Source organism: Pelobates fuscus, chromosome 1 (genome assembly GCF_036172605.1).
Source record: "Pelobates fuscus isolate aPelFus1 chromosome 1, aPelFus1.pri, whole genome shotgun sequence".
NCBI classification, from domain to species: domain Eukaryota; kingdom Metazoa; phylum Chordata; class Amphibia; order Anura; family Pelobatidae; genus Pelobates; species Pelobates fuscus.
The window spans coordinates 325,876,089-325,892,174 of NC_086317.1; the positions used below are offsets into that span (position 1 = coordinate 325,876,089).

The 16,086-nt window shown below is 42.1% G+C and overlaps 1 protein-coding gene across 2 annotated transcripts in view; it reads right to left on the reverse strand.

The window, feature by feature from the left end:
• ARHGEF7 (Rho guanine nucleotide exchange factor 7) overlaps positions 1–13,255 on the reverse strand; it is a 149,030-nt gene extending 135,775 nt beyond the window's left edge. Inside the window, exon 1 of one of the 2 annotated variants that reach the window (XM_063459854.1) lies at positions 12,879–13,255. In XM_063459854.1, coding sequence (XP_063315924.1) covers positions 12,879–13,043 — 165 coding nt within the window. In that variant the 5' untranslated portion in view covers positions 13,044–13,255. The remainder of the gene's footprint in view (positions 1–12,878) is intronic. The other variant, XM_063459861.1, reaches the window with a different exon arrangement.
• Between the last annotated feature and the right edge of the window lie 2,831 nt (positions 13,256–16,086).

The window sequence follows — 16,086 nt, forward strand, 5'->3', positions numbered from 1 at the left end:
TCAGTCCAGGCACGTCCAGGGCACACTTTGCAAATGATAATGAAAAATAGAAGCATTGTTTCATTTCTCCTTTTCTCTATATAATTTATTTATGCTGGCTGCCATGTGTAAAGGACAGAGTTATAACAAAGATTAACAAAAATAGCCATAAAATGTAGCACTTAAGGGAAATAAAAACAAGTAATAGAATATTAGCAATAACTTTATTTATAAAAAAAATAAAAAAACAAATAATGATCCCCTATGTTGTTGTTTAAAACCGTGAACACATAAACAAATATTAGTGCAGATGTATAGTGACTTAATGGCCCAGCTATCATACTAATAAATCAAGGATTTAATTGTTAGAACACAAGGAGCAAATCTGGATTATTAGAAAGAATTGCTACCTATGTTCTCAATTAGGATATAGTGCGTTTCAGGGCCACAAAAAACCCATGTGGCTGATAGTTACAGATAAAAAAATAAACAAGATAAGCAAGGCATAGACAAGGTATACACTAGTTGCTGCACTTGTTAACTGTTAGTAATAAAGCATATTAATGACACTATATCTGCACATCTTAAAAAAAGGGGTTTACCTACATAACAAATTAAAGGGATACCCCAGTACAAAATAAATAAAAATCACTGTTAAGTAGATATACACAAATGAAGACATTATTGAATTATGCAATTTTTCATAGAGGGCATTCCTAAAATCAGTTTGCAAAACCTGCTGTTCTCTTGTCTGCAGCCTTTACAAACCCTCCCCTTTAAGCCCTGCCAAGACTTTCTGTGACTGTCCAATCACAAACTTGTGTGCAGCTCATTTGAGAAGTCTTTGCAAGTCAGGTGCTCTGAGTTACTTATTAGGACTGTTTGAAGGAATATTATGCAGTTAGTTTAAAACATCTTTTTTCTTAATGACTGAAGTAGTTTGGGAATTTCTCTGAACGGTGTTCGCTCTTTTCTCTTTAGCTTTATGCTGTAGCACAGGGGTTCTCAACCCAGTCCTCAAAGACCCCATACCAGTCCAGGATTTAGGGATTACCTGGGTGTGTCTAAGGTGCTTAGGAAAAGAAGAAAAAAAAAAAAACACCTTAGACTGTAACTTAGACACACCCAGGCAATCCCTAAATCCTGGACTGGTATGGGGTCCTTGAGGACTGGGTTGAGAACCTCTGTTGTAGCATATCATAATCTGTCCTTAATTGTGTATGTAGTTACATCCCTTTCTGAATGTGCGCAGAGGTATTCTCATGAATATGCTTTATTACTAACAGGTAACAACTGCACAAACTAGCGTATACCTTGCCTATATACGTTGCTTGTGTTCGTTTTTTTTATCCGTAACTAAACTGAACAAAATTATAAACGCAACACTTTTGTTTTTGCTGAACTCAAGGATCTAAGACTTTTTCTATGTACACAAAAGACCTATTTCTCTCAAATATTGTTCATAAATCTGTCTACATCTGTGTTAGTAAGCACTTCTACTTTGCCGAGATAATCCATCACAGGTGCGGCATATCAAGGTGCTGATTAGACAGCATGATTATTGCAAAGGTGTACCTTATGCTGGCCACAATATAAGGCCACTCTAAAATGTGCAGTTTTATCACACAGCACAATGGCACAGATGTCGCATGTTTTGAGGGAGCGTGCAATTGGCATGCTGACTGCAGGAATGTCCACCAGAGCTGTTGCCTGTGAATTGAATGTTCATTTCTCTACCATAAGCCGTCTCCAAAGGCATTTCAGAGAATTTGGCAGTACATCCAACCGGCCTCACAACTGCAGACCACGTGTAACGACACCAGCCCAGGACCTCCACATCCAGCATCTTCACCTCCAAGATCGTCTGAGACCAGCCACCCGGACAGCTGCTGCAACAATCGGTTTGCATAAAAAAGAATTTCTGCACAAACTGTCAGAAGCCGTCTCAGGGAAGCTCATCTGCATGCTCGTCGTCCTCATTGGAGTCTCGACCCGACTGCAGTTCGTTGTCATAACCGACTTGAGTGGGCAAATGCTCACATTCGATGGCGTCTGCCACTTTGGAAAGGTATTCTCTTCACGGATGAATCTCGGTTTTCACTGTACAGGGCAGGTGGCAGACAGCGTGTATGGCGTCATGTGGGTGAGTGGTTTGCTGAAGTCAACGTTGTGGATTGAGTGGCCCATGGTGGTGAAGGGTTTGTGGTATGGGCAGGCGTATGTTATGGACAACGAACACAGGTGCATTTTATTGATGGCATTTTTGAATGCACAGAGATACGGAGATCCTGAGACCCATTGTTGTGCCATTCATTCACGACCATCATCTCATGTTGTAGCATGATAATGCACGGCCCCATGTTGCAAGGATCTGTACACAATTCCTGGAAGCTGAAAACATCCCAGCTCTTGCATGGCCAGCATACTCACCGGACATGTCACCCATTGAGCATGTTTGGGATGCTCTGGATCGGCGTATACGACAGCGTGTTCCAGGTCCTGCCAATATCCAGCAACTTCGCACAGCCATTGAAGAGGAGTGGGCCAACATTCCACAGGCCACAATCAACTCTTTGCAAAGAAGATATGTTGCGCTGCGTGAGGCAAATGGTGGTCACACCAGATACTGACTGTTTTTTGGAGCCCCCCCCGGATCCCTCCAATACAGTAAAACTGCAAATTTTAGAGTGGCCTTTTAATGTGGCCAGCCTAAGGCACACCTGTGCAATAATCATGCTGTCTAATCAGCATCTTGATAATCCATCCACCTAACCGGTGTTGCATATCTCGGCAAAGGAGAAGTGCTCACTAACACAGATTTAGACAGATTTGTAAACAAAAGAGAAATAGGCCTTTTGCGTACATAGAAAAAGTCTTAGATCTTTGAGTTCAGCTCATGAAAAATGGGGGCAAAAACAAAAGTGTTGCTTTTATAATTTTGTTCATTGTATAGTAACTTGTGGATTTGTGTGGCCCTGGAAGACACTATATCCTAATTGAGAACATAGGTACCAATTATTTCTAATAATCCAATTTTGCTCCTAGTGTTCTAACAACAAAGGATAAATCCTTGTTTTATTAGCAAGATAGCTGGGCCATTAGGTTACTTTACATTTGTAACATCATTTGTTTATGTGTTCACTGTTTTAAACAAAATAGTGGATTATCCTTTGTTTTAATAGTATTTCTTATAAATAAAGTTATTGCAAATCTTCCATTACTTGTTTTTATTTCCCTCAATCCTACCAAGTCCTAAGTTTTATGGCTAGTTTTTGTATTTTATATTGCATGTCATTTTGGGCTAGGTCCACCTTCCGGATGGAAGATGTAGTAACGTGGGTTTTCCACACCAGTTCCTCTCAAAGAGTCTGTGGATTCCTGTTTCTCATATTTTATTGTGAGTGTATGTACATGGAGGTGCCCATTTGCAAGATAAACAGGAATTAATTGCAATATTTAATTTTATTTTTATCACCTCACAAATTCATCTAGGTAAAAAAAGGATAAGTAAATATAATATTGGAAATTCTCCTTTACACAATTTACAGAGTATTTATCAATTATATTCCTACAAATGTGTAATAAATGGGGGATGGAGAGGTTGGTGAATAGAGGAAATGAAATATCCATTTGCGGTTAGACATCCAAGTAACCTTGTTTAAATGAACACCCCAACCTCCACTCCTAAGCACTTCAGCTTACCACAGCAGAAATCAGATGTGAGGCTTCTCATAAAGACACATTAGACTGGTCAACTCATAAAACCGGGGAATGCGGTGAGGAGACCCTGTTGCCGCTGTATTAGAGATACGTTAACTATTTAGACTCAAAATACAGGGTTCATAAAACACTCCAGTGTTATTAATGTATGTTTTCATTATACTGCAGTGTTCCTTAAATGCCTATAATGTATTGAGTAAAACTGGCAAAATAATTGCAAATGTTTGGTAAACGAACCAAGCTGGGAAAATAAACAAATCAGAGACTTTATTTAGTTTTGATTTCCTGGCCTAAAAATGTAATTCACAGATGTCAATGTTCTTCAATGTCTCAATATAGTTGTTGGGTTCTCCTGCAACTGCCAGTATGGACAGCAACGGGCAATCAATACTGACTGCCAATCACAGAAAGGACAAGTAAAACTAAATTGGCATCCGTCAGATTTTTCACTTGCCATGGTCTCTATTTACATTTGCCATCAACAAATGTGAATACCTCTTGAATGAACTGTAAAGACTACAGTATGTGAAAAGTGGTTTCATACTAGCTAATGCTATATTCTGTCAGGGTCATGCCTGTAAAACCTTTAATAGCGGTTTTATGTAAAGCCACATCTGTGGTTTTCTATAAAGCATGCTAATTTGTAACCATCATCTTCTCTTGTGGCTGAGCTAAGGCCTCCATTTGTGACAGTTTTTATTGGGCAGCCCTGGTGTTCTGGTAACCCTATACCAGGCCTTTTTATATGTATCTATTTCTTTAGAGCAGAAGGGAACACTTGTTATTACATCAGTGTAGTGGTGACAAACTTGGGCACTTCAGTTGTTTTTGGATTCTTTCTTTTTTGATACTCAAGGAAATAACCAGAACTATACAAAACAATATAAAATATTAAAAGCCTAACACTTTAAAACACAACTAGAAACATTATTTAAAACTACCGGTATATTGAATTTTAAAATACACAGTTTTGAGATAATGCTGAAATATAGCATTTTTATATTAATTGTGAAGTTCAGATTACGTAATTAACACCTTTTAAAGTAACTAATATTTGTTTAACCTCTATACAACAAATCCGATCTGGCTGTGTTAAGCTTTGAAAACCACAAATTATTATTACCGTATTTTTCGCTCCATAAGACGCACCACACCATAAGACGCACCTGGTTTTTAGAGGAGGAAACCCAGAGAAAAAAAAATATTTTGAACAAACTATCCCATAGTGTTTTTTACTATGGGAAAGTTTGTTCAGAATATTTTTTTTCTCCCCTGTCCAATAGTGTTCCTTACCACCCACTCCCCTCTCCTGTCCCATAATGATCTTTAACCCCCCTCCCCTATACCATAGTGATTTTTAACCCCTCCTCTCCTGTCCCATAGTGTTCTTTAACCCCCTCCTCCCCTTGTCCAATAGTGTTCTCATCCCATAGTGTTCCCCCCTCATCCCATAGTGTTCCCCCCCTCATCCCATAGTGTTCCCCCCCTCCCCTCCTCCCATAGTGTTCTCCCCCTCCCTTCCTCCCACAGTGTTCCCCTCATCCCATAGTGTTTCCCCTAGTGTTGCCCCCCCTCCCCTCCTCCCACAGTGTTCCCCCCCTCCCCTCCTCCCACAGTGTTCCCCCCCTCCTCCCATAGTGTTCCCCTCTCCCCTCCCCTTGTCCCATAATTACTTACCTGTCTTGTAGCGTGGGCCGGCTTCACAGCGCGCACCGCGGTACTGGAACTTCAATTTCAGGTCCGGTTTCCGGCTGGACTAAAGGAAGTGCGCACTTCCTTTCAGTCCCGCCGGAAACCGGAACCTGAAATTGAAGTTCCTGTACCGCGGTGCGTGCTGTGAAGCCGGCCCACACTACAAAACAGGTAAGTAAAGCTTCATTTTCGCTCCATAAGACGCAAAGACATTTCCCCTCACTTTTAAGGGGAAAAAAAGTGCGTCTTATGGAGCGAAAAATACGGTATTTATAAAGCGCCAACAAATTCCGTAGCACTGTACAATAGGTATACTAACAGACATGTAATGTCAACTAAACAAAAATGTTTTTAGAGTACAGCTTTTGTTACCAAGATTAATTGATTCTCTTCATGAATGAACTAAGGCCTGTCTTTACTGCTCTCAGAAGAAAGCTAAAAGCAGAGCTAAATCTATAAATCCTTGCTTTGTAGCAATACATGGTATATGCTCTGTACTACTACAGGACAAACAGGAGAACATTGCCAATACTATATATGCCCTTCACACAATTTATAATGCAAGGTGTATCCATGATGCTGTATCTCATAATAATAGGCCAACCACAACTCAGTGTTAATAAAAAATATTATGGTTGATTTCGTACTTCTACTAAGTCGGGGTGCTCCTTATCCATGAATTAGCCAGAATGTTAAAAAAACACTCTGATGGGGGGCGGAGCCTGACTGCCAAGGGAACCAGACGTGCTCGGCAAGAGCTCCTGCATCTGGTCCCTATAAATCGAGATTTACACTCAGGTCACTCACCTAGCAGACCGTTTTCGGCACCTATCTTACCGAGGGAGTCACGGTACACCAGAGGATACTCGCCGTGAGCTGATCCGACCCCGGTACGTCCTGATAGCAGTCAGCGGCCTACGAAAGCCTGAGCTCTGGAGAGACGGCCGCTCTCCAGGCTCCTTCGTTGCCTGAATGGCCCGGGTAACCAAAGCTATGCTCCTTCCCCCCCCCTCTGGACCGGCGGGGGTTATCCCGGTATCCACTGGCTGGTGCCCCTGTCAACCCTGCACAGCTCCCACCTCCCGACGCATGATAGTGGCTGATCCACCTAAGATGGCGGCCGGGCCCCTGCATCACCATCAGGGCCTACTGCAGCACATGGAGACACGGGAAGGTGCTGCAGAATATGTGCTAGAGCGACTGGATGCCACCTTTGCGGACTTCTGGGCCAAATTGGAGGCATTATTTGCAGCAACACCAAATCATTCTCCAGAGGGAGATCAACCCAACGAGCTATCCTACAAACCTGCAGAAAGCCAGGCAGCTCCAGGGGGATATTCTACTACACGAAGCGGCAAGCATAAACCCCCCCACCCCCCCACCCCCCCGCACAACTAACAAACGGAGAAAGCGCAAGAAACCACAGTGGCGAACAAAACTCCGCCGACCAGGCCAGCTGCATGGACACTACCACTCACCTCGACCACGGAGCTCCAGACGCCCGCAACAGGGGCAAAGACCCCCAGAGGCGATCTCCTTAAGCTGCCTGCCATACAAAAATGCCAACCCATGGAGGTCACGATCCCCACTGGCTCAACGCCGCACATGGAAAGTGCAAGAAGGGGGAGCAGCTAAGGCTGCGCCTGGCAGCTTATTGGACTCACACAACTGGCACCACCGATCCAGCCGCGAGGCCCGAGAGGCCAACACGCATACCAAGTGCAGAGCTGGCGTCGGTTGACTCAGGGCTACACAGCGGACTATAGCCACAATTCCGCCCGAGCACTGGAGAAAGCCAGGCACTATAATATGAACATCCAGATTGCCTTGTTACCATGGGTTGACCAGGTGTCTCCTTTTTGTATCCGTCTGTTCTCTTCTTCCTCCTCTTTCCAATATCCTTCTGTTCCTATATCAGGAGCACTGTATGCTCCATATCTAAAGCCTGTACACAGCGAGAGCACCATTGCTATAGATATTATCACTCAGCCTGCATTTAACGTGTTTTATTAATCCTAATGTTTCAGCTTCGAAACAACAAACATGTGAGTTATTATAATCAGTAGTTTAAAGTTGCAGTCAGTTTCTAGTACTAGCCTGTCATACTCACCTGAATTTTTACACAAGCATAATCTACAATGTCGACTGATCAGCGAATATGCAGACTAAGCCTGAATATTGTTTTAAGCATAGACTTTAAAGTCGATTACATAAGCAGAATATAATAGAACTCATGTGGTCAGACGTTATTGTACAGCATGTTGTGTTTTCTTAATTTTCTTACTCTTAATGCTACAGCTTAGAACCAACAAACGTGCGACTTATTATAACCTGTAGTTTAAAGTTGCAGGCAGTTCCTCGTACTAGCCTGTAGTACTCACTTGAATTTCTACATATGCATAATCTATGATGTCAACAGATCAGCAAACGTGCAGACTAAGCCTAATTATAGATTTAAGCGTACACTTTGAAGTCACTGACTTAAGGCAGAATATGATAGAATTCATGTGGTCAGACGTTATTGTATAGCCTGTTTAGACTGTATCTAATATGCCAAAATAGTGCAAAGTCCTGTTATATCCTAAGCTTACTAAAATTAACACTAAAAATGTGCAAGAACTAATATATACCTCACTGTACTTAATGTTTAAAAAAACATGTGGATTGCCTTTGGGGTACCGCATGTACGTTCTGTTACGCTTATATGCACTACAAAAATAAAGAATTAAAAAAAAACAAAAAAAAAACACTCTGATCACCATAACTACTACAGCACACTGTAATGACTATGGTTCCAGAAGAGTTGTGCCCATCCTCCCCATTGTAAATAGTTATAGGGACACTATAGTCACCAGAACAACTACAGCTTAATGTAGTTGTTGTTTTGGTAAGTATAATATCTCCCTTCAGGCATTTTCATGTAAACACTACCATTTCAAAGAAAAGGCAGTGTTTACATTGCCCCTAGGGACACCTCTAAGTGGCCACTCCTCAGATGACCACTGGAGGGGCTTCCTGGCTCAGGGCTGCACAGTAAGCAGCCCTGCCGTTCAATGTCGGCACGCTCTGCATGGGGACGCTGAATTTTCCTCATAGAGATGCATTGATTCAATGCATCTCTATGAAGAGGCCCGGATTGGCCAAAATGGCATTTGGCCCCGCCCCATGCTGATTTTAGCCAATGGATTGGCTTAAAATCAGCCATTTTATGATGTCACAAAGGGGGTGGAGCCAGCGCCGGCAGACCGCACAGTGCTGGAATTAAGGTGAGTTTTAAACTTTTATAGGGGCTAAGGGGGGGAAGCCACCTAAATGGTGAGTTTAGCACTATAGGGTCAGGAGTATATGATTGTGTTCCTGACCCTATAGTGATCCTTTAACCATTTTAGAAAGGTGTAACTTCTTACCATAGGGACCACTGGGAGTCTCTACACATCTCCACTACTTAAGCTAGAGAGCCAAAAGCTCTGTGTCTGAGCAAACCCAGCGTTACAAGACTCCGCTCACTCCCTGAAGTTGATCAATTGACACTCTCAACCAATGAGCTACACCGGTACTGCAGAGCTTAGCCCAGGAGAGCTAATGGAAGCGTCTAAGCATAAGCTGCTTACGGTGCTTGGAGAGTTCCTTTAATCCAAGGGGAAAAAAAGAAGCTCATGATATATTCAGTGTATTTATTTGGTGCAAGTAATTGTTTTCACGATTCAATTGTCTATGACAAGACTTGCACTTTATTTTGTAGACTAAACAAGCAACCTTTATTTAGTTGAGGAGTGCTAGTCATAACTAAAAGCACAAGTTCTTACCTGATGGGCACACAAATAATTCGTACAATCTATATCTTTTTTTTTTATTGTTTAAACTTAAAGGGACACTATAGTCACCAGAAAAAAACGACAGCTTAATGTAGTTGTACTGGTGAGTATAGCCTGTCCCTGGAGGCATTTTGAAGTAAACACTGTCTTTAAAAAAAAAAAAAAAAAAAAGGCAGTGCTTTATAGAGACACCTCCAGCGACAATCACTCAGACTGCCACTAGATGTGCTTCCTGAGTCACACTGTGCAGCACTGACGTTCAGCATTTCCATGCTATGCATGCAGACGCTGAAATTCCACCATAGAGATGCACTGATTCTATGCATCTCTAGGAGTATATGCTGATTGGCCAGGCTTCCGTTTGGCCCCGCTACGCCTCCTTGACAATCTCAGCCAATCCAATGCGAAAGCATTGTATTGGTTGAGATCACCAATTAAGATGTCAGCCTAGGAGGCGGATCCTGGCAGCCATAGCGCTGGAAATAAGGTGAATTTCCTTACCTTTTAAGGAGGGCAAGGTGGGGCAAGCCATCTATATGGTGGTTTTAACATTAAACGGTCAGAAATACAAGTGTGTGTGTGTAACTGACATTATAGTGTTCCTTTAATGGTTACTGTATTTCTATAGTCCACAAATTGAATTCATGAAAAAATACGTCCAAGTTCAAGTAATTTAATTCATACTTTTAAGGATTTAAGATATCTTAAGGATAGTAGTAATATCTATTACCAAAACCTCTGCATTCAAGGTTGTATGGGGTATGAACAAAGCTGCAGAAAACTGTGGAATTACCTAGAAGTTCCAGATGATGGAAACAGAGCTATTTTTTGTTAAACTCTTACTTACTTTTTGCATTTTTGAATGCATCATCGTCATTGTTGTTTTTTAACAATTCAAACTATAACAGAATTCTATAGTACACCCTAACGTACTATGACTTACAAGAACGGAGTCTAGTTAAAGCGGCTCTGCCATTTCTGAGTGTTTCATAAGGATAGAATCTTTATGAAATACTCATACTGACTGCATTGAAATTTTCTTTAAGTTCCAATACATTCAAAGATACCATAAGTAGGGACCTCTTTGTCTTCTGGGCCAAGACTGAGGTTGACAAAAGGTAAGACTTTGCCACCACATTTAGTCAAATCCCAGCAGCCAGCTCTAATAATCAGGCATAGTATCACTGATCAAAAAAATTAATTTTGAGGGATTCTCCATAGTTCAAAGTGATGAACTCTTGCTCATGAGTATGGGTACAGCAGTGACATAGCTCCTGACAGATGAATCTCCAGGAGCTGAATAATGTCCCTAGTTGGTAGATGGCAGCAGCCGTGAGAAACAGCTTTAGGTAGCTACGTTCCACTGCAACCTGCATTCACTGTACTTTCATGGGTCTATGTATGGTTCATTCAATCACTGCAATTGTATTTAATTGAACAGACATCCACAAGGATCTTACCATTCTTCACTGTGCCTTAACTTTCAGCTCACAATTACTGGTATTTATATAGCGCCAACAAATTCCATAGTGCCGTACAATATTACAGGAGGGGGAGATTTAACAATACATGAGACAATTACAAAAACTTACAGGAACAATAGGTTGAAGAGGACCCTGCTCAAACGAGCTTACAGTCCAGCCACATAAGTCACCCGCCTCACGGATCCTATATGCGGAGACCCGAACTACCAGGAGCCAGATACTGATTCCCCAAGTAGTGACAGATTTCCATTAAATGTGTCCTACTGGCTGTCTTTTGCCACTGTGACTCCTTTAGATAGAAAACAAAACATAATGAAATCTGTATCTGATCCTTGGATAATGGCCTTATAACTCATCACCATAGTGCACGCCATTAGATAACTTTCAACATAAGAGAATTAGTAATTGTTGTGAATTGCTGAGTTACAAGTATCAATGAACAGGGATTGCAATATCCCAGTGAAGTAAAAGAGTGCCCTGGACCTGCTCACACATCAGGCAACTGAGGAGAAAGATTCTAGGTGAATGTGCCCAGGGACCTAATAAAACTGTTAATGACATCAGTCCCAAGCAGTCAGACTACTGAATAGAAAAAAAACAGCTGGCAAGCGACACAACAGATGGTGAAGACTTGAACTTCTATATAGAGAGATTTGATTATGAATATAAAGTGTGTGCTCCTATACAGAGGATCACACCACATTCCTTACATCCCTAACTCTGTAAGCTTCTCTACAGAGATCAACATGCTTGATGAATATTAACCGTAGCTAGATAAGGACCACTAAAGTTGCTCAGACCACTAGATCTCAACAAAGTTGTCTGGGTGGAGTTGTTCTGTCATTTTAACCCTTCGTGACATGCACTAGAAGTGCTTCCTCCTTCAGAACCGAGATAAACTCAGTCCTGGAATCAAATGCTGCTGATAGCATTTGATTGGAGGAGTGTGGTGTTTGGCCTTGTTCCAATCCATTGCTTCTCTTTGAGAAGATGAGGAGGTTGGGTATGATGTCAGCTTGGATGCTGTCATCACTGAAGGGGGAGTTGGAGGCTTTAGGAGAGGAACCCCAGCAGTTGGAAAAATGTTGGGTGCCAAAGGGTTGGACCAAAGATTTATAAGCAGGAAACCTGTTGTCCTAAAATAATGAGTGTTATTTTTGGTACTATAGTTTCCATTTAAAGTTTCAAGAAACCTTAAATCTAACAAGTATTATTTTGATGTAAGCGAACTCTCTAACTGGCCCAGAAGTGGTAAATTAATGGAAGACTGTTAGTTAATTGTACAGTTCAGAATGGCACTGATTCCCATAACAGGTGAGAGGTCACAGTGGTAAATTCACAACAAAAAGCAAAAAGATGGCTCTCAACAAAGCACACAAATAAGCTTCCAAGAAGCAAACACAGGGGAATCTGGAAAAACAACTTCTTTCATCAATGTAACAAACAGCTCACTATACTTGGTTAGTTTCCAGTAACCATGTGACATTAAATTGACTTTAGACGTCTTATGCAATTATAATTGACTCCTGTTTTCTTTTACTGCCATTATAGCTGGATGGGGACAGTGGAACATTTTCTTGTTAAGTTCCCACACTGACAAAGAACTGGGAGACGCTGTCAAATCTATCTGCTGCAATGGATGGTTAGCAAGGTCCAAGTGTGGTCCTCTGTAATTCTATTTAGTCCAGTATAATTACAATTCAATATAATTCCAACAAGAATAGTGCATGGTGGTATAGAACTACTTCTCCACTAGGCCACTGATACTGTGCATTTGAGAGGTGTTGGGAGAAAAGCTTAGCTCATCTCATAAAAAAAAAGGTAAATGTCTGTAGAATGGGGGTGAAGCCAAATGTACATGTGCTTGTATGAAAGAAAAGCATGCAAACAGTAAATAGAATAGAGAACGTATTGATTATGTTACTACACAGTTATTGGTTTAAATAGCAGATTGTAATTAATATGATGTTTATAATATATATAATAGAAATAGAAGGTGTGTGTGGTTTTTTTTTTGTTGACCCCGGGCAGTTGGTTCCCCTGGCTGTGTCCCTTGTGTATATTTGAAGGAGAGGACACCTCCTCCTCCTCTTCCTCCAGCTGTCGGTCACAAAGTCACTGGGCACATTAACCCATGCTTTGCCGGGGCACACTAGTGACCATCACCCGGCCCGCGGGCTGTCCTTACCTTGTCTATGGAGCCGGGGAGCAGCCTCTCCAGCAGCTTGCACAGCACCACCCCGTCCTTCAGGGACGCCTGCAGGAAGCCCTCCGGGTCCGATATGGTTTTCTTGGGAGACTCCAGCACCCCCAGTGTAATGAGCCATGTCACGGTCTGCTCTGCCGAATTCATGGCTCCCAGCAACACACACACCGCACCAACCAGGGGGCCGGGGCAGCAAGTCAGCGACCCCCCAAATCTATCCCCTTCCCCCCCTTTGTGGACGGATGTGGCTGCTGTTGTTGTGCTCTCCCCGTGGCTTCACATTGGAGCCCAGGCTGCTGCTGCTGTGGCTGCTGATCCCTCCTTCCCGGGTAGATGCAGATGATGACGCCTCGTTGCTGTAGGAAATGCAGCAGGTCCGCTCCCCGACCCCCTCCTCCTCCTATTCCTGTCTCACCCCTGAGCCCCCCTCTCTCTCTCTGGCGCTCAGCTCTCTGGCAGGCTGTCAAGTGGCTTTTGATTGCACACAAACCTGCAGAGCTGCCCCTCAGCCTTCAAAGGATGTAGTGCCAGCACTGCACCCACTGCATGCACTGCATGGACCAGCCAAGCATCCTGTCAGAGCACATTGATATATATCTATCTATATATTGACTGCAAGGAGACCTCATAGACAGTCTCTCCCACACCACATACACTGAATTTTATTTATTTATTTTTTTAAACAAAGGGTTTAATGATCTACATGGGGAGTGAAAAAAATGGCCTTGTGAATTAAAAGTACAATGTATTATCCCTGTATTGAATGACAAATATGTAAAGTAATGTATCGTATGCAGTGATATATATATAAATAGTTTTTGATATTATAGAACTTTGTATTTACAGTTGCAACCATCATTTATTTATATATATTTTTTTTAAATAAAGATTTAATTTACATTTAAACTCAGGCTATATAAATAAATGAAATTAGGGAAATCTTTGTCAGATGTATGAGCTGAATTGTGGCAAAATGTGGCAATGAGCAGCACCTCTTGCAGTCACATCTTGTCATTTTCCATCAGCCTTCTCTCAAGTGTTGTGCATTAGATATCTAAAACATCTTATGATATAGAGCATGCACAAGAACATGTATGGAGGGGCCTCATTCTGCACTGATGCTGCCTCAAACATGTGAATGAGTATAGCGTGTGGTTTCCACGCAGCGCCGAATGGGCGCAGCCCCAAAAACTCATGTTAAAACTGCCCCACAGGGTCAATTTTCAGCTTAACTGAACCTAAAACCATGGCACATCATAAGGGAAAACCAGGCAGAAATATCTGAGAAATCAAAATTTGTTATGACTCAAATTGCTCAAGCCACGACGCAAAGCCAAAATGGCAGTGAAGATGAGTCAAATCTAGAGTGGGAAATCCCTGATCCCACAGATTCAAGTTACCTAGAAACTACTCGACACTATGTCTGATAAACTGGAAATTACACTCCAGAAATCTATTAAAGAGATCCGGAGGGACATACAGTGTCTTGGGGCACGGAAAACCCATGTGGTGACTCGTGAGCAAGCTTGACAAGTTTGCAGATGCATACAACAGTCTTTCAGACCACTTCCAGCATATGGAGCAACAGAAGGAGGCATTTTAGACAAAGCTGGCAGAACTATATGACATGTCGTGTAGAAACAACTTACACATTTAGGAGGTTCCAAAAACGGTGCACCAAAAGTATCTACAGGCCCACCTCACTGGCTTCCTCAGTGCACTGGCCCCTGACCTACCAGGAGATGTGTTGTTAATGGACAGAGCCAACAGGGTGAAAATCTTCCTACCTGCGTCGTCTCCTAGAGACAATTTGTTAAGACTTGATTACTTCCATATTAAAGGACTATTGTAAACCAGTAGATCGGCTAGAAACCTACCAGCAGAATATAAAGATACTGAAATCTACTCTTATCTGTCAGCTCACACTCTCAGCAAGAGAGAGGTTTTTCAAGGCCTCACAGCAACGCTTCTCAAGCACAATATACAATATTGCTGGTGTTACCCAGTCAAGCTCTTGATCCAGCAAAATGAGGGCTTATGACTGCTTTGCAAATGGGGCATTGCTGACTCGACCAGGGGTCCCTGTCAAGCTCCCCGCCAATTTAGCAGAGGCACCAGCCAGAATATAAGAAGAAAGTACGAACATAAAGGACGATGTCATATCACGGTTCATGAGACTAAGCTAGTATTGTAACAGTACATCTATTTAACAAAATCTAATTACCTAAATTGTGTTACATAATTTATAATAGTTATGTAAACTGAATTTCAGATGATATTGTACAAGTCAATGTAATTGATGCACAGAGTAACTCATAATTGCTTTGACAATTAAAGAATACCTTTGGAAAGAGATACACATTTATTATATTGGTGGTTTCGTACTTTTGGACAAACAGACAGGTCAGCTGAGTGCCAGGCAGCTACACTCAAACGCTAAAGAGTTCAAGTTTCTATTTAATTTTTTTTTTATCTTGTTTTATTATGATACATAACAGAGCTCAATAAAACTAACTTTAGACTTGCTCACCAAGCTACACAGCTGCCCTGTGGCCTGGTAGTCAAAAAACATCATAGAAGAGTTCCCTGGGCAATTAGGGGCTGATGACTCCAACCAACATAACAACCTATAGCTTCTTACAATTATCCCACACCTAGTGATGTCGCGAACATAAAATTTTCGCCATAGACTTCAATGGGCAGGCGAATTTTAAAACCCACAGGGACTCTTTCTGGCCACAATAGTGATGGAAAAGTTTTTTCAAGGGGACTAACACCTGGACTGTGGCATGCCGGAGGGGGATCCATGGCAAAACTCCCATGGAAAATTACATAGTTGATGCAGAGTCTGGTTTTAATCCATAAAGGGCATAAATCACCTAACATTCCTAAATTGTTTGGAATAACGTGCTTTAAAACATCAGGTATGATGTTGTATCGATCAGGTAGTGTAAGGGTTACGCCCGCTTCACAGTGACAGACCAAACTCCCCGTTTAACGCACCGCAAACAACCGCAAACAGTCCATTTGCACAACCGCAAACTCCCCATTTGCACAAGGTTGGATACCAAGCTAGCCATGTCCCGTTCTTTGTCCTCACTGATGTCATTGAAGGTCTCTCTTCCTCCACCCAGGAAGTGGGAGATGGAAAAAGATGCTTGGTCGGTCCTCCTACTTCAAATTTGGGGCA